The 19,071-nt window shown below is 36.5% G+C and overlaps 2 protein-coding genes across 2 annotated transcripts in view; one reads left to right on the plus strand and one right to left on the minus strand.

Annotated features, from left to right (window-relative positions):
- Positions 1 to 2,773: 2,773 nt before the first annotated feature.
- Positions 2,774 to 5,851, minus strand: LOC114480342 (dynactin subunit 6-like). Its single transcript, XM_028474420.1, has 7 exons — positions 5,710 to 5,851; positions 5,496 to 5,560; positions 5,284 to 5,389; positions 5,124 to 5,215; positions 3,412 to 3,459; positions 3,182 to 3,321; positions 2,774 to 3,094 (listed from the first exon to the last, which is right to left on the minus strand). Exons 1-7 carry the CDS (start codon positions 5,745 to 5,747, stop codon positions 2,996 to 2,998), a joined length of 588 nt encoding a protein of 195 aa, XP_028330221.1. The 5' UTR covers positions 5,748 to 5,851; the 3' UTR covers positions 2,774 to 2,995.
- A 3,819-nt stretch (positions 5,852 to 9,670) lies between these two features.
- LOC114480341 (zeta-sarcoglycan-like) overlaps positions 9,671 to 19,071 on the plus strand; it is a 51,188-nt gene continuing 41,787 nt past the window's right edge. Inside the window, exon 1 of the mRNA XM_028474419.1 lies at positions 9,671 to 9,925. Within this exon, the coding sequence (XP_028330220.1) occupies positions 9,887 to 9,925 (39 nt within the window). The 5' untranslated portion in view covers positions 9,671 to 9,886. The remainder of the gene's footprint in view (positions 9,926 to 19,071) is intronic.

Genomic DNA, 19,071 nt, shown 5'->3' on the forward strand with positions numbered 1-19,071 from the left:
TTTTCCTCATAAAAATATATTGTCAGTGTTGAATCTAAATGTTAAATCTAAATGTTAAACCTAGATCAAAATGTTAAATATTTAATCTAAATGTAAATGTTGCATTTAAATATAAATGTTAAATCGAAATCTAAATGCTAAATGTTACATGTAATTCTTAAATGCTTAACTTTCAACATATAGATTTTGTGAAATTTGTGATATTTACTTTTCTTGTAAAACAATAATGTCAATGTTAAATCTAAATGTTAAATTCAAATCTAAATGTTGAATATTAAATCTAAATGTTAAATATTAAATCTAAATGTTAAATCTAAATGTAAATATTAAATCCAAATGTAAATGTTACATTTAAATATAAATATAAATGCTAAATATAAATGTTAAATATTAAATCTGAATGTTTAATCTAAACCTCAATGTTAAATATTAAATCTAAATGTTATATCTAAATCTATATGTAAAGTATTAAATCTAGATTCTTAATATTAAATCTAAATGTTAAATCTAAATCTAAAAACTAAATGTTAAATCCAAATCTAAAATTAAATCTTAAATGCTTAATTATTAACATTTACATTTAGATTTAATGAAGATTTAACATTGACATTATATTTTCACAAGAAAAGTAAGTACCACAAGTTTCACAAATACTGCTGTAAATCTGGTCAAAAGCAGCATAAAAAATTCCCATACGTTTTTTAACATAATTTGTTGCTAAATGTTGAAAAAAGTCGCTGTTTATTTTAGCATGCGCGACTTTACAATTCAAATGCCTTCCTTATCATATTAATGGAATATGATGCGTTGGTAATGCTGCGATTAAAAAAAAAAAAAAAAATGAAGTGACAATGAGAGAGAGAAATAATCAGAGGAAGTGTGAACAGAAAAAGAGCCTGGACGAGCCCCCGGCTGCACTCTGCTGAAATAATTAGCCCCTGGTTGACGCAGACTCCTCGTGGGACTCCACTGTGACATGTTTAAATGAGTATTGGCAGTGTGTAACACCAGCTGTGGGCATCCTATGGAGATCTGCACCCCTGCCTGCACAGCACCACACAGAGAACTTTTAGAACGTGGAGGAGCGTCGGCCTTGGGGGTGTTTTACAGCTGCAAGAGCTTAAAGGGAACAACTGTTCAGCAGTGACATCTGAACTTTTTGTGTCAGGTGTTGTGGAGGCTGACGATGCTGAGCTGACTCCCAACACACACACACACACACACACACACGCAGAAGCCTGTGGTGCAGATGGGAGCACAACAAGGGGGATTTAAGAGGCAATTATTGAGTCATTCTTGTTAAAAACCACACCCTTCAAACTAAAACAGGCCTGTAACACCCACACAGACAACCGGTGGACCAAAATAGGCTCAGCAAACGGTCTAGTTTACACGACAGTGCATTGAAATGTAAAATAAGCTGATTTTAATCCATACAATCTGACTAAAGGTGTACATTTCTTTCTTGTCATTTTTTGCTTATAAAAAATTGACACTGTTTTATTGTTTTAATGCTTTGTTGTATCCTTGGAGATTGAAAATCTTTACAACATGCTGCAATGCACTGTATTTACATGCTGTGTACATGACAATAAACAATTTCATTATTACATTTCACAGAAATTATCTTTATTTTTGTTGTTTGCACCGTGTAAAAAAAAAAAACAAAAAAAAAACAATTTCTGTCACAGCTTCAGGACAGATATTTGAGTTTTTATCTTATTTTATATTAAGGTTTGTTTTTGTCTTCTTGAACCATTTTGTAACTTGTCCAAACTTTTTGTACTCGACTGCATGTGGGGCAACAGAGTTATCACAGTTAATGTTATGGTTTAGAATGACAGATAAGGATATTAACAAAAGAAAAAAAAACAAGTTTTTATGGAATTTTTTAAACTATTTTTTGTCGTTTTTATGAGTCGATTGATGTGTAATATTGAGTAGTTATTAAACACCATTTTTGACCTTTGAACCAAAATGGCTGACTTCCTGTTTTTGTTTTGGACAGGGTCATAATGTAACGTTTTGCTCTTTTTGGGGTCAAGAATAAATGTGGTAAATTTTGTAAGTATCAGTCAAGCCTATTGGTCGTGGGTTCCATCATATTTTTTTTGCATTTGTAATGCGCATTTTTTTTTTTTTACCAATTTTTTTCATTGCATTAAATTAGCAAAGTGGTGGCAATTTTAGTGAGTTATTAGTGATCAAAGGGAAACTAGAATAATAATAAAAAATAAAAAGAGCAATTACAATAGGGTCCTTCTGGCCATTCTGGGCTTTGGACCCTAATAATACCGGTAGATTTTCTTTTAAAAGTACATTTCAGGCCACCCAAGGACACTTAAACAGAATAATAAAAACAGTGTATATGTTTTGGGGCCCGCTATATTACGACATAGGGCCGCATGTAGCCGACGGGCCAATGGTTTCCCAATTTTGCACTCAGAATCAGGAAGTGACAGCCCTGAGAATAAGGTGCTACATATGTGGCTGTGATGTTTTTTCTGATGGAGCTACCAGGTAAGAAATTACTGGAAACCACAGACAAGGTTCATAAAGGTAAATAAAGAAGATGTGATGATGGTTGGATTTCTCAATAATGGGGTAAAAAAATGGGATTAGATGAAGGAAATGAGCCCTGGAAGGGAAGGTCCAGAAGAAGAAGAAGAAGAAGAGCAGCTCAACAGCTCCTCACTGTGGTCAGAAATGACAAATGCAACACTGGCTTATTTGTTTTTATTTAAGTGGCATTAAATACAGTTAAAACACATGTAATATGGCACATTTAGGTCCATTGGTGTCAACTTCAGATTCAAAATGTGTTATCGATCATCACATTGATTCAAATGCAAAAGTGCAAGCTGAGATTTGTGGAAACCCACCAAAATAAAATGTAAAGCAAGCTCAAAAAAACCCTAAAAAAAACAGTGCGTTTGGTGCAGTTTGCTGTAAATAAAGGTTTTGTGGTTGGATGCGCGTTGGATGCAGCTGCTCGTTAGCTCCTCACCGGTGTACTGTTGGCCTTCGTCGTCTTCTTCAGGTGGTGGTAGTTGGGAAGAATCTTCATCAGGAAATCTAGCTGCAGAGTCTGAGGCTACAGAGTGGAGGAAAAACAATCAGTCAGCAGTGCACACATCCAACACATCCAACGATTTACAAAAACCAGCAGAGAGGAAGTGACCTGCGGCCTCTCGCTCTGCACACGCCGTTTACAGGAACCGTAGACGACCATGTTCTCTGGAACCACCTCGCTGGTGTTGATCTGGCAGCAGGCGCCGATGATGCAGCCGCTGGTGAGGGTCACATTTCTACCCAGATCAGCTGGAATCACATGTTATACAGACACGGATTGGATTTCATTACAACAATGGAAATCAGCATGTAAAAAAACAGCTGGTACTCAGTACTCACCCTTGGACTCGATCACGTTGTTGTCTCCAATTTTCAATGCTTGGGAAACTGTAGCACCATTGTTTAGGATACACAATACGTTTGTGTGCATTTTGTTGTCGTTATGAGTCATGTATGTGTGTTTTTGTCATTGTTTTGTGCATTTATGGTATTTTTTGTGTATTTTTGGTTCGGTTTTGTATATAAGTGTTGTTTTTTTGTACATTTGTAGCTTTTGAGTAAATTTGTGCATTTTTTGTTGTCATTTTTTGCATTTTTATGTGATTTTGTATGTTTTTTGGTTGTTTTTTTTTTGTAAATTGGATTTTTGGTGTCGTTTTGTATATGTTTCAGTTATTTTACAAGATAAAACTTTATTGATCCTCCGATGAGGGAAATTTCAATGTTACAGCAGCTCCAAAAAAACAGGAAAATAGGAAATATAACAGCATCAAACAATAATTAAATAACGGAAGAAAAAATACAATATAATTAATAAGCACTATGCACACTTTCACTTGTGGACCAAGTTTGTTGTCTTGTGTGTAGTTTGAGTAAATTTGTGCATTTTCGTTGTCCTTATTTGCATTTCTCTGTTATTTTTTGGAGTCATTTTGTGTGTGTGTGTGTCTTTTGTTTGTCTGTGCAATTACATTGGGGATCGTACAATAGACAGCAGTGGCACCCCGTTTTTTTCTATTCTCTGTTTTCTCTTATGTCAATTTTCTTTATTTTGTGTAAATTGTATTTCTGTATTTTCTGTTACAGAACAATACAGGCAATGATGTTTTTATTGTCCCTAATAAATAAATAAATAGCGTGCAAGCCCTTATTTTCTTAGAGGATCATAAAGGGTACAAAGACGTTAAACAGTATGACATTTATGTAATTCTAACTTATAGTGTTGAAAGTTTCAAACCGGGGTGTCAAACTCATTTTAGGTGGGAGAAATCAATCTTAACATCATTGTGATCTAATTATCAATATCAGTCACAGCAGGATATTTGCAGCCAATTTGTGTGTAAATTAGAGGAATTTTGTGGAATTGTTAATAAGAAATTGCAGGATCTATTGACTTTTTTTTTTTTTTTTTTAACTCTCCACAATTTGCATCTAAAAATGACTGCATTCTAGTGACATAATCATGGGAAAACTGCAAGCTTCTGAAAAACATAATGAGGAGTTATATTCAAATTTGTGAATTTGAGATATCTACAACTGAATTATTTGGTAATTTACACAATAATGAACTTTTTTTTAATTTTTTTTATTTCTACTGTCTCCTGGGGGACGAATTGGATGCTCTTCAGGGCCGAATTTGGCACCTGAGCCTTGAGTTTAACACATGTGGTTTAAAAACACAAGGCGTTATTTCAAACATATGATTATCTAGATTTTAACACATTTAAAAAAAAAAAATCCCAATTAATTTTAATATTTTTTAATAATGGAGAGGGAAAAAAAAAACTCTCATATTAATATATATATATTCATTCAAGCTCAGTTCTTTTAAAAACAAGTGACTTCAGTTTTATTTTTAAAGCTTTGAAAACTACCAAATTTCAGCTAAAACAGAACATTGGCGCCCCCTGGTGGCTGATCTCTGCTTTACAACAATATCGCCTCGTAAATTTTTCCCCTTAAATTGATATTTTCCAAACAATAACGTGTTCAAGACGTTGTATAAATATAGATGATGAGATGTTGTGATGTATATAGTTAGTGAAGGATACCACAGCCCACCTCAAACACGTTGTTGGTGCCGATTATCATCGCTTTGGGTTCATCTCCCTCTGAGTCAGGCGTTGTTCTATTCTCTGGATAACTACACACACACACACACACATGATAACGTGATCACACACACACACACACACACGTGGTAATAATTACCTGTTAATAATGAGCGCCTGCTCCTCGATCAGATTTCCCTCTCCTATAATAATAGGCCCAGCCTCTGCTATGATCCGAGCTTTAGGATGGACTACACTTCTCGCTCCTTTAGACAGAAATATTAAGATAAACATGTTGTTGTTGTTTTTTTTTGTTTTTTTTTAACTGAAACACAAACTGATTAAATGCTAGATTTAGATCTGATGACTCACCAATGGTTACGTCACCTCTTATTTCGCTTTCAACACACACAACAGCTCCAGCTGCGATTTTAACCCTGCAGGATTAACACAGAATGGATCATTAAAAAGGATCAAATCAGACTAATCCACCATTAAGGATAAAAAAATAAAATAAAAAAAACCCCCGAAATGCCAGTATTGCATTATTTACACAAAAATATACCAAATAAACAGGAATATTTACCCTTTCTGGGCCATGATGACTTGCTTGTAGTCCGACATCCTTGTAATGAAAAATAAACGGATCGATAGTGGTTTTTTATTCCTTGGTTCAGACGTTCACAGCTCTTTGTTTGATTATTCTGGCCTGATTTTGCTGCCCTCTGCTGTCTGTTAAAGGAACTGTAAAGGGCGCTTAAAGAGTGAAGGATTTACACAAAATGACTCCAAAAACCATACAAAATGACAGAAAAATACACAAAATGTCTCATAACACAGAAAACAACAAATATACAGAGAATGACATGGAAAAAAATGCAAAAAGGACAAACCAAAACACGCGCAAAACACCTGTAGGGACATGGGTTGGGAACCGGAAGGTCGCTGGTTCAAGTCCCGGTGCGGATAAAAGAAACGGAAATATGTGCCATACTACAAAACAACAACGAAGGAATACAAACTGAGAAGAATATACAAAAAGACTCAAAAAAAAATATATACAACACAAAAACACACAAAATAAGAGAAAAAAACGTGATTGCTACAACAATTCCAAAAATACTTCATACCATATAAAACACTTTCAAACACACATTACCACAAAGTGAACAAAACGACTCAAATAATATACACAAATCTACCCAACAACATTTTTTTTTTTTAATTATCCCAAAATATATACAAATAAAATCAAAATACACAATGTGACAACATTTCCTTTCCTTAGTTGGCATTTATTCTAAATTAAAAAACAAAACAAAACATTGAATGATTAAAAAAGTACACCACCAATAGACACAAACCAGCTCTAAAGGTTGCAATCAGACACACACTACAAAAAATAAAACCTAATGCAGGGGTGCCATGGTTACGGCCCGCGGACCGGCCCCGGCCCGATTGTACATCACATCCGGCCGGTGGTTGATATGTTGATTTTTAAACTTTTTTTTTTAATCTATTTTTTTGTGTCTAATAGCACACAAAATGTGAAATAAAACCATCCAGTCGTTTGTTTGTGGTCTGTGTGAATCAAACACAAAGAAAATTGCCCCGTTTCACACGTGAAATCTGGAATCGGTGTTGCCAGATCGGATGGACAATTTCCAGCTCAATCTCTACTTAGAACAGCCCAAACATGAACCACGAATCTGGCAACACTGTGTTCGCGTCACAATGTGACACAGCGATTCAGACTATCACCTTTAATGGACGTTTCCTGTAATATCTACACGAGACGATGACAATAAAGCAACGTAGCGGCTCCGGTAAGTGTTTGAAGCGGCTGAAACAGCTGCTGTTGCTGCACGGCGCATACACTTCATAAAACAGTGTTTTACTGACTCACAATCACAATATCCACTTAAATAGCCATGTGTTTTACTGTACTGTGCAGTTTAATGACTGACAACAACAACAACAACAACAACAACAACAACAACAACAACAACAACAACAACAAGAGTGTCTGAATAGCAAAAGAAAGTCGCTTGTGATCAATTGTTGTGTGGAGTCATAGGAGGAGTCTGCGTCTATGGACACGCCCACTCACACAGCCCGGTTTTAGAATTGGTCAGAAAGTCACTTTTCAGAGGCTAAAACTCCAGAAAACAGGCGGGTTTGGACAAATAAACCTCAAATACTTTGTTGTACTGTGTAGAACAAATGAAGATGGGTGAAAAATAGCATAATATGGGACCTTTAATTTAGGTGGAATCCATCACTTGTTCTGTTGCTGTTGCTAAGATGGTGAAAGTTAAAATATGTCTGGCTTCAACAAGTAAAATGTAGCTGAAGAAACCTTGTCTCCCCATTTCACATAATCCTGTGTGATATGGGTGGGAGGGAATAAAAGGGGGCGGGGCTGACTGATGTAGGCTCGTGCCATAGGCATAGGTGTGTGGAAATGTGGGTTGGAGTTTACTGGTGATGACTGGCAAAGTTATCTGTTATTGAGCCAATGTAATGTTTTAAGATAGGGCATATTTAGCAATTTTTTCAAGAACCTTTTTGTTTTACTAAAATGTGTCTATACTAGTACAGTGCCCGTCAGAAGTACAGTATGCATTCACGTGGGAGCTTAAGTAGAGTTACTTATGGCCAATATGAGTATGTGTTTGAAGGTTGGATGTGCAAAGAGGTGTACATATTCTGTACCTCACACCCTGAGGTCAAAAGTTGAATAGGTTTCATTTCGGGGCCGTCCAGAAGTGAAATAAAATTAAAATAAACATTTTGAAATGACCAAATTACTCCAAAATAACAGATACGCACACTCGGGGTATTTGGAACCCGTTGACTAAGTTTCAGGTCGAACTCGCGCCGCGTCGGGGAGATATTTGCTCCACACACGCGCACGCACAGACACACACAGACGTTCCTTGCTTTTTAGATAACTTTGTCTATATATACAGTATGTGTCTATATTCAGTCACATTGTCTATTGTTGGATTACTCTGGCACTTACTTTCTGTGACTCGTATAAGCCTACTTGGCCTGGCCTTCTTTTTTAATTGGCCTAATTATGCGTTGCCATGTTTTCGTGTGCAAGCCTTCAATTAATATGATCAGAGTCATTTACAGTTTACACTTGTGTTATTTATAGGAAATGTGTTTTGTCTATTTTGTTGCATTTCTAATTTATAAATGCAGGCTACTTGCATGGATGGAACAATGTTATGTTTTTAGAGGGTATGTAATTGTAGGCCCCATTGTGAGGCTATTGTGTTCACATCTGCAGTGTCACATAATGCCCAGCAGAGGGCACTAATGACCAATGAATGGAAAGCGCTCCATCTTTAGAAGGGGAACCCCTCAGTATAATGATTATTTGTTTCTGCATAAGAAAGCTTTTTGCTTGTGTTCAAGTTTTGCATGAATATTTTAGTTTCCACAGAATATTTTATTTTAACCCTGAACAAAGGCTCAATAACCTCCTACTGCGGTATTTAGTCTCAGAGTTTCTGGAGCAGGTTTTTAGTTTCCTTTTATTACAGGTACTGCATATGGTGATCAGCTGACAGGGTCATATTTATTTTAATACATTCATTGGTGATAGATTAACTGATTTTTATCAAGTGACCCAGAGTTCACTAACAAACATCCGGAAATTGTCTAACTTGGATTGTCAGAATAAAAGGGTAAAACTGGGGTTATATAGAAACAACACCGGTGTAGTTTACCTAGTCCGTACTGAGATTATTTTACAATCTCACACGTGACTGCTACGTACAGTTTATTATTGTAAAGTTACATTAGTTTAACTGTGATTTATTGCAATGTATATCATAGTCATGTTTTTTTTTTTCTTTTTTGGAAAATTTTTTGGGTTAGGTTTAGGTTTAGGGTTAGGGTTAGGTTTAAGTTTAGGGTTAGGGTTAGGGTTAGGTTATAGCCCAATATGGCAGCATTTTTTTAGGCTTAGGGTTAGATTTACGGTAAGGTTTAGTCTTAGTCATGCGACCTAAACTGACCAATGACTGTCCTATTACGTGACCTAAACTTGCTGCGTACGGTTAGAATGTCGGTATATACTGATACGGCAACCGCAAGGGTAGCCACTGCCATTACCAAACTCAAGTTGTTGACTAAGATTGTCACTCACTCAGCACGGCGGAGGTAGCAAAAATCACAGCGGAACTATAGCAAAAATTAATTTTCCGGTAGCGGGCATGCTCATAATCCATCTCAGTACGAGGTAAATTCACCTGCAAATATTGTTGAGTTGAATATTGATCTAAACAATGATTAATGTTTTCTCTGTCATTTTTACTTTCTTCTACGGGCCTAATTGGATGATCAAAAGGGCCGAAGTTGGCCCCCGGGCCTTGAGTTTGACAAATGCATTTTAGACATTGCTTCCAGTGGCGGTTTTTGGCGGCTCTTTTTTTTTTAAAATTATTTTATTGTGAAAATCCCTACCGGATGTGGTTTTTCTACGCTATCGCTGCCTTGCTGATGGAGAGGAAGCGGCCAGTGAGAGTAGAACCTCTGACTGGAGCACACCTGGTCTGTGATTATCTCTCACTGCAGATTGAACTCTAACAAAACAAACAAACCCGGGATGAATTTGTGTCGATTTAACTTTAAACTGCACATATTTTACACCACGAAGAAGAAAACATGCACATAGGAAGCGGTTTTTACGCGTTTTCCCATTTAGTGGAACTTAGTGTAAAGATGTAAAAGTGGTTCAAAGGTGTAAAATGGAGCAGTCGGCCACTCTGGACGTAGAGACACTTAAGGTAAGACACTAAAGGCTTATATTGTTGGTTTCTGTTGAAATAATTGTGAAAATCTTCTATTTAAATGAGTTAAATGTGATTGTTTTGGTGCGTAAAAACAAAAAAAACTGCTTTAGGGGTTTATTTCTCCGTGCTCGGTTTGACTTCTCTGTGTGTGAATAATTTATACAGAATATTGTGTTGTTTTATTCAACACTTCAAACCAAAGTCAGCTTCTTTCTTCTCATGGTGCAACAGGTTCACCTCAGTCTTATGAAAATGCCAATTAAAGAAGAAAGGAAACTGTGTGTGTGTGTGTGTGTGTGTGTGTGTGTGTGTGTGTGTGTGTGTGCGCACCAAAAACCTGGACGCCAGTTCATGTCCTATATCCAGGCTTCCCATTGCAATGCACTCTGCCCTCCAACAATCCCACTATAAAGTGACAGCCTATGAATATTCTGCATGCACTCGTTCTCATTATAATTCCAGCCTAGCAGGAAAAAAAAAGCAGAAAACTGTGGGTACAGTGTGTGCATCTCCTCTGTGCTGCAGTGGTAAATAGGAAGAAGAAGAAGAAGAAGAAGAAGAAGAAGAAGAAGAAGAAGAAGAAGAGAGCATCTCTGTGACACACACAGAGACACAGCAGAGCTAGTGTTTTGGCTGTGCTCTATGGCTCACACACAGCTCTGGGCTTCAGTGGATGGGTCATGCTTATCAGTCAAGAAATCACTCCAGCATCCACTGGCTGAGAGCCAAAGCTGGGGGGCATCCCCACCTTCAGCCACAGAAGTCTGCAACTTTCAGCTAATTTGTCCTGATCTGCGTGTGTATGTACTGTATGTGTTTGTGTGCGTGCGCGGGCATCTGATGGATGAGAGCGAGCCTCATATCAGATTGTGAGGGGATATGGGGCGCCCAATGTAAAAACTCAGTCAATGTTTCATAGCAGATATACATATTTTGAACATTTAGCTCACTTTCCTCACATTTAACTCGTTTTTCTTTCATTTCAGACAAATTCATGTAATGCAAGGCAAGGCAGATTTATTTGTATAGCGCATTTCATACACAAGGCCACTCAATGTGCTTTACATGATCAAAACGTGCAATAGAGAACACTTAACAGCTTAAAATCAATAAGAACAGCTTAAAATCATCAACAACAACATGACATAAAAATGTTCACATTAGCTGCTGACTTCAGCTCTGCTGGCAGTTTGTTCCACTTCTTTGCAGCATAACAACTAAACGCAGCATCACCATGTTTACTGTGAGCTCTGGGCTCCACTATCTGACCTGTGTCCATAGATCTGAGAGACCTGCTGGGTTCAGACCTGACTAACATCTCACTGATGTAAAACGTTCTATATCACAAGTGTGAAACTCATGGTCCGGGGGCCAAGTCTGATCCTTTAGAGCAGGAGTTCCCAAACGTAAAAAACATAATAATGTAAAGCAGGGTTTTTCAACCTCTGGGGTCGTGACCCCATGTGTGGTCACCTGGAATTTAAACGGGGTCCTCTAAAATGTCTAATAATTTATAATGACAAAATACTGATTTAAAAATAAATAAAGTGTCTAGAGATACAGTTAACGTAGCCATAGTCCCGCGGGCTATGGCTACGACCGATGACGTATCGGTCAGGGGCCTGACTCAAGGATTCTTCCTTCCACTGCCGTGGGTTCGAAACCCATTTTTGACATATACATTTTTTCATTTTAACAAATTTAACGGCAAATTCCACCTTTAAAAATACATCTATGAAAAAAATAAACATTTTAGGGTATTTCCTGGGATAGGGTTAGGGTTAAAAAAAAAAAACGTAAGCATGGTAGCTAAAATATAAATATGAGCTAAAATAAAACTGATGGAAGTTTAAGTCACGTGGTGCACCTACCATGTGACCTAAACTAGCCAATGACTGGCAGTCTATGATACGTTTAACGGCCAAAAAAAAAAAAAGTTTTAATTAATATAAATTTTTCAACCCACAAAACAATCCTAAACAACTGTATTATATACTTTCACTCTTTCAAATATGAATCTAGTTCAAATAAAATGGCGTATAAAAATATCTCAGCTGGCGAATCTTGTCATTTTGTGCACCAATCCTGGCAACTAGTGCAAACATTATCAAAAATGTATTTTAGAAAGATTAAATTGTCTCTGGAGACGCCAAAAATTTGTGATATTAAAATGGGGTCACGACCCAAAAAAGTTTGGAACCACTGACGTAATGTCATATACGATGTAGCCCTAAAGTGAAATTTGTCACTGACCTTTACCTGTATCCTGTTAAGGAACAATATAATAATAATAATAAAAAAAATAATAATCTGTAACCATAGGTAGTCGGCTAATGTGTAATTTGTGGCAATGCTGGTCAATTTATACTCTAGTTTCCCATTTTTCTTTTTTTTATTCATGTTCCCCCCATAACAATTTTTGTACCCCTGGGGTTACCCGCACCCCTCTTTGGGAACCTAGGCTTTAGCACATTCAATTCAGCCCACAGGAGAAAGTCAAAATGACAGAGAAAATCTTGATTATTGTGTAAAAGTTTTGTCTGTGCTTATATAGCATGATTGTAGTCATTTTTAAACTGTTGGAAAAATTCAAAGTTCTTACAAAATCCTTCAATGTTCCTCAAATTATGACATACTTAAATAGAAATTGGTCACAAAATCTTGGAGATTCAAAGTAAAGAATGTGTTATGACTGATATCTATCGCTTATTGTTTGGATATGGTCAGTTTATTACATATTTTGTATTATATGTATACGTAGAAGTGCAAACTAGGGCAGAATAATGTTGAAATTATGGTGCTTGTTTTCCCACGAAAAATCTGTGTAAACATGAAAAAATAAATCTAAGTTAAATTTAAATGTAAACCTAAATGTTAAATATAAATCTAAATGTAAATGTAAATCTAAAACATGAATCGGTCATTAAGTGTAAAGCTCAGAAGTGGCAGTAGTAAAGTAAAAGTATAGATACTTGAAGAAAAAATGACTGTAAAACTACTGAAGTTGCTCCTTTACTTGAGTAAAAGTAAAAAAGTACATGCTATTAAATGTACTTAAGCACAAACAAAAAAGTAAAACAAATATTCATTCAATAATAAGACAGGGATTTTAAACCAGCAAATTCCATATCTTTTATTATTATTATTAGAACTTGTAGAATACTGGTTCATGGTAAATCTGTTACCTTTGAACACCTCGAGAATTTAGCAAAGATGAATAAATAAAATTTGTCAAGGAAATAAAAATGCGCAAATGCTCAATAAAACCCAGAGCAGCTTTGAGTTTAACATTTTTAAGAACTTCAAAATGTTAACCATAAAACTAAGGGAACTGCCTAACAGAAAAAAACTCTAACTACCAAAATCTTTCATTTAACCTAAAGAGAATCATGTTCTCCAGGTTTTTAGAAGGGAAATGTTTCCTTTTTGGTCTGGTTTTAGATTTAACCTTTACATTTAGATTTATTTTTTGTGTATACAAATTTTCAACAATGATATGGAACATTCTGTTTTACACAGATTTTTGTCTCAAATGAAAGAAAAATGAGCAAAATGTTCGTAATATTTTGGCTATGAAAAAGTGAGTGAGTTTACATTGGGCGCCCTATAAGGGAAAGCTATAGTATCCCTCCCTGATGATCCCACTGCACTTTCTTGACCTTTCATACCTGTATTGTTATGACAGTGTTGGAAAAACCGTTTGTGCTCCTCTGTTTCACATGAGCCTTTGGATTTCTGGTTGTAGATGGAGATTTATTCTCCCCCCCATTGTCTCTGACGTGTTGCTCACAGCTAAAAGCCTTAGATAGTTGGATATGAGGAAAAAAAAATGGAAATAAAAATGTCCTGTTAAAGCTTTCTGGCTGTAGGAGACAACAGCTTTCAGAAAATGGGATGAAATTGATGCCCCGAAGGCCTTTTTTTGTGACGTTTCCTGTTGTTTTACAGCCATAGAGTTCTGCTCTGCATCGGCACTTTGACCAGCAATGATGATGGCAAAAGCAACAAAAAAAATCAGTCAATGCTAGAATAAAATGTATTAATCAGTTGAAGCCACCTGCACATCAATGTATTATTAACTACTAGTTAATGAAGCTAGATTATCATGCAATGCCATGAGTGTGGATGATAAAAAAAGGATTCAAGATCCCATTTTAGACTTAACAAATCGCAAAATTTCATCAATTCCGTTTCAGATACACATTTACGCTAATCTCTATTAGATTAGCCATCGTCTTCCCGTGTTAAAATGACGTTACTGGATACTAACCTTCCAGAATTCGTACAAAACATGCTAAATAGGGTTAATAGAGTCGACTACAGGTACTGTTGTTGATTTTACGTTTATATACTTCAGATTAATTACAGAAACTGTAATTGTTTCACGAGAGATTAAACATGTCCGTTAGCTACACTTTAGACCCTTAGCCACCCGTTTAACCAGAAAAATCCCATGAAAATGTGTGATATGGTCCCAAAACGTTATTTTTTTGAAAGTTTTTAACTAACGCCAACCGGTGAACCGCCCTCAAGTGAAATCCTACGCAACCGTGTGATTGGAGGTGTAATGCATGTGCTGTCACCAAGTAAACCTATTAGCTGTTGAACTAATACAGGTTTAGAAGCATAATTGGTGCTAATATTTTCATGGGCATTTATTTATTTATTTGACTGTTTGCAGGATTATGTCCAATTGATTTTGATAACATTTTAACCAAAGATTGTTTACACCATGGAAGATTCAATAAGATTGTGAACAGATCCAGGTCAATATACTATACCGTCATTGGCGAATTTTCAGAAATGTACGTTGGTTTGTAATTGACTGATCTTCATTAAATTTGACTGAGTCAAGTCTGGTTGGTTCTTCGATTATTCCACTGAATTTAATCTGTATTGGATCTGGATTGTGCATTTTATCGCGATTTTCTAAAAAAAAATGGTGGATCTACTGTATCATTATTACTGTATATATACGTTTCTTTGAAGCCTTTAAAGTGTGAATGATTATGGTACCCAACTGCCAATATCTGGCAACGAGGATATTTGGGTGCTTGGTGGAGGTTTGCTCTCTCTGAGTTGTTTTAAAGTGATATTGTCAAGAATAGTTTTCTTGCCTCAGTGCGATTTACTTTTAACAGTCATAATATGCATGTTTGAAAATGGTGTGACATTGGTTTGCTTCCAAATGTTTCAATGGCATTATTCGTTAAAGAAAATCACATTGTACATACTCTCAAAATTAAAGCTGATATGCAGAGTTTCTGTGAGAAACGTCCCGATGTCCCGCCCTAAACAGTCTCAATTTCTCCCACTGCCTCTGCCAATCTACCAGAAGCCACGCCTCTACTTTTCTGCACGCACATCGCGGAACATAACAAGGTCGCATCGGGTTGCGTTGATATAGGTCTCTGGGTCAGGTAAGAGCCAAAATCATATTTACATTTGTTCTTGTGACGCGCAGCCTTGTTTTCGTGCACAGTTCCACATTCACCTTAATTGACAGTCTCAAAAACAGGAAGTGGAAGCCTATTGGTTGGGCGCAGTCGGCGATCGTTCCCATTTGTATTTGTAGGGTCTATAGGACGAAGGAGGGACTTATATACATTAATGTAAATGAAAGACCACCTACAGTAGACCATAGTAAAAGACTAGTTAGGTATTTTTTTGTATTTCAAAAGAATCATACATATACATAGATATCTCAGAAACTCCAGATATCAGCTTTAAGGACATCAATTGAATTACATTGAAATTGATAACCCCCGCGACCCTGAAAAACAGGAATAAGCGAGTCTGAAAATGGATGGATGAAATTAATAACTACAAATAATGGTACTTTTGGAATAAAACATTGAATATGCTTACATTACATTGGTACACACTGTATTCTAGTCTCTGATGTAGTAGTAACATTGCGTAGCCCTTCACAGACTGCTATGTGACTCCTAAATCAATGCAGACCTTTTGTAAAGATCTTTGATCTCAGAGGGTCTCGCACACAGCTGGGCTACCTTGTTCCTTTTTTTTTTTATATTACTGGAACAAAGAACATCATCATCATCATCCATGAAAGTGCAAAAGATGAGAGCACCAACAAACTGTGCTGCTGCCGGAGCGCTTCCAGAGATGAATGAGCTGCAGGAATTGGATTTCACATGTACGAGGAACGACTATTGACAGCACATCAACCAAAATATGAGATGTGCACGCTGTGTAATTGACTCCTCTGTTTGCAAAACGCTTCTTTTTTTATTGGACTCGCTGTCAGAACAAAGGTCTGAATGCTGTTTGTCAGAGTCCGTGCGTGTCCATCTATTCTCCCTGTGCTGCCTCAGCGTCGTTTCAGCGTTCCTACGCAGGACAGATGAGCACGAGCCCTCCACTCATTAGTGCATCTCAAATGTTTTCTTACCCCCAGCTGAGGCGTCCCCACGGGACTCCTGTGGCACGTCGTCTGCCGATCTCATGATTAACTTTATCAAGCATTGATAACAACTCATTTTCTCTCATTAGGGAAATCTGGGCTGTTATTTCGCTGCCTCTGCAGTGTGTCTCTGTTTGATCAAAGCTCTGTGTTGTAGAATATCACTCCCTACATTAATTGGTGAGGATGAGGGACAGAGCTACTGGTTAATGGTCAGATTTTGCTGATAAACCTGCCGACGAAGCTCAAAAGATGCAAGTTTTATGAACGAACCTGACAGAGTTGGATCTCAGCAGAAAGTTAGAAATAGTTGAAAGGTAAATACGGTTTTACATCATTAGTCGTAAACTTTTCTATTACACTTTACTTGAAGATTTAAACATAAAGACTGACGTTACACTGTCATTATTGTGACATGACACCTGTCATTACTGTGACATGACACCTGTCATTACTGTGACATGACACCTGTCATTACTGTGACATGACACCTGTCATTAGTATGACATGACACCTGTCATTAGTAGAGATGTAACAATTAATCGTAAGGCAGTTAAAAATCGATTCATAGGTATCACGATTGACATCAATACTTTGAAAATTGAATCGCAGTACTTTTTTAAACAGCAGAGGGCGCTATACATTTATCCCTTCTTTTGTCCAGCAGTGTACGCGGCGGGCGGAATCTGCTACTACTTTATTTCTGGCCGCCTTCTACTCTTAAACATGTACATAAATGATTCCTTACCCCTTTAGCACGAAAGAATATCTGTAATATTACATGAATATCTGTAAAAGTCACGTTTTTCTATTAGCTCTGTCTGCTAGCACATAGCATCTCTTCTCTTCTGCATGCCAACTGACCACTGGGTTACCAGCACCCTCTGCTGGTCCAAACAAATATCTGACATAAATCAGTGCAATGACTGTTTTTTTTTAAAAGTCCAATTGTGAAGGCACAAAATACATTTTCAGTTGCACTTTTAAAAAGAAAAAACTATTATGCAGTTTTGCATTGTTTACTATAGAACCAGAATTTAAATTAATAGGCTTCTTCTTCATTTGTATTATTCCTTTATTTATGTCACTCAAGATTTATTTTTAGTTAAATTGCATTGTTTTGAATAGTGACAATGAAAAATAAAAAGAAAATAATAGTCTTTTCTAGTTTTTTTCACCAAAAATATAAAGGAATCATTTGACTACAGTCCCAATTTGTAAAATAAATCGTGAGAGAATCGTATCGTGAACCCAGTATTGTGAATCGAATCGAGTTGAGTGAATCGTTACATCCCTAGTCATTAGCATGAATGAGGTGTCATGAGGGCTATCATTAAGTGTCATTCGTAACCCTATTCCCTCCACCTAACCAAAAAAATGCCAACATAGCTCCAAAGACATCATAATTCAGCGAACGACACTTAATGACAGCCTACATGACATCTTGTTAATGCTAATGACAGATAATGACAGGGTAATGTCAGCTCTATGTATAAAACTTCAAGTAAAGTGTTACCGACTTTTCTTTGTCCGCTCCGACTGACTGTGCAGGTGTTTGTTTCTTATAGCTAGACCTTAGGTTCCCAAAGTGGGGTACGCAAATTATCATGGGGGTATCTGAAAAAAAGATTAAAAAACACTGTGACAACACTGGAGACTAGAATATACCGTAAATTGACCAGAAGTCAGGAGCCTCCATGCATTGCCACAAATTACACATTGGCCTGTGTAAGACGACCCTCTAGTGCAGGGGTTCTCAACCTTGGGGTCAGGACCCTTTTTTCATCACTTTTTCTTGCCATATTTTATTGCATTTTAGCTCCATTACCTGCATTCCTGCCACTTCTCCATCATATTCCAATGCCTTTTCTGCAAATGTTTTTCCACTTTCAAGACATTTTGGGCACTTATAAACCCATTACACCACTTTTCTCACCTAATGTTGCACATGTTGACCCATTATTTTCACTTTCAACCTCTTATTTTTGCCTATTTAACCACATTAATGATTTGTCATACCCATTATTTGCCAGTTTAAACTAATTGTTCCAATATTGACACTTTGAACCATTTTACCAATTTTTTTGTCTGTTTTTGGCCAATCCCGTTTCACCACCTTTTTTGCTCACTTTTAACTCATTTTATTTCTGAATAAAAGAAAGATTTGCATCTTTAAGATGACTATATACTATGGCTCAAATAATACTAAACTTCCTGAATAACAGTGGATATTATTCAGATAAATAAATGTGGTTATCACAGATTCATAGAACAATGGACCATCATTTTGCTGACTTTATGGATGGGCTTCAAAAATCTCTCCCCTTTATTCCCCCTTATAGATGACCCTGTCTCCACATGACTGTTCTTCAATGTTCATGTTTGTGTTCAACCACCTTATGGTCTCAAAAAGCAAAAATATGGCATTAGCTCCATTGCTTTGTGCTAGCCAAACGTGCTTGATGCCGATGTAGAACAAGACTTTGCGTGCAGAACAATTTAAGACTCAGACTCTGAAATTACCGATATAGTGTATGTTCAATCAACAAATGTTTGGTACATTTCTTTTTCCAAAATAAGATACTGTTTCTCACTGAAAACGCCAGTAGGCTAATTAAGTAAATAAACCAAGTGATAATTCTGAATAAGATGTTTTATTGTGTGCTTACAGATGATTATTTGTATTATTATTATTATTTATTATTCCTCAACA

This window comes from Gouania willdenowi, chromosome 18 (assembly GCF_900634775.1).
Source record: "Gouania willdenowi chromosome 18, fGouWil2.1, whole genome shotgun sequence".
Classification (NCBI taxonomy): domain Eukaryota; kingdom Metazoa; phylum Chordata; class Actinopteri; order Blenniiformes; family Gobiesocidae; genus Gouania; species Gouania willdenowi.

What these genes read in the sequence shown, in the direction of transcription:
- LOC114480342 (XM_028474420.1), bottom strand. Translation starts at nt 5,747, where the DNA reads ATGTCGGACTACAAGCAAGTCATCATGGCCCAGAAAGG. An exon ending in CGTGTTTGAGGTGGGCTGTG is followed by an intron (nt 3,460 to 5,123) that starts GTATCCTTCACT and finishes ATGGTGCTACAG; the next exon opens with TTTCCCAAGCATTGAAAATT. An exon ending in CAACGTGATCGAGTCCAAGG is followed by an intron (nt 3,322 to 3,411) that starts GTGAGTACTGAG and finishes ATGTGATTCCAG; the next exon opens with CTGATCTGGGTAGAAATGTG.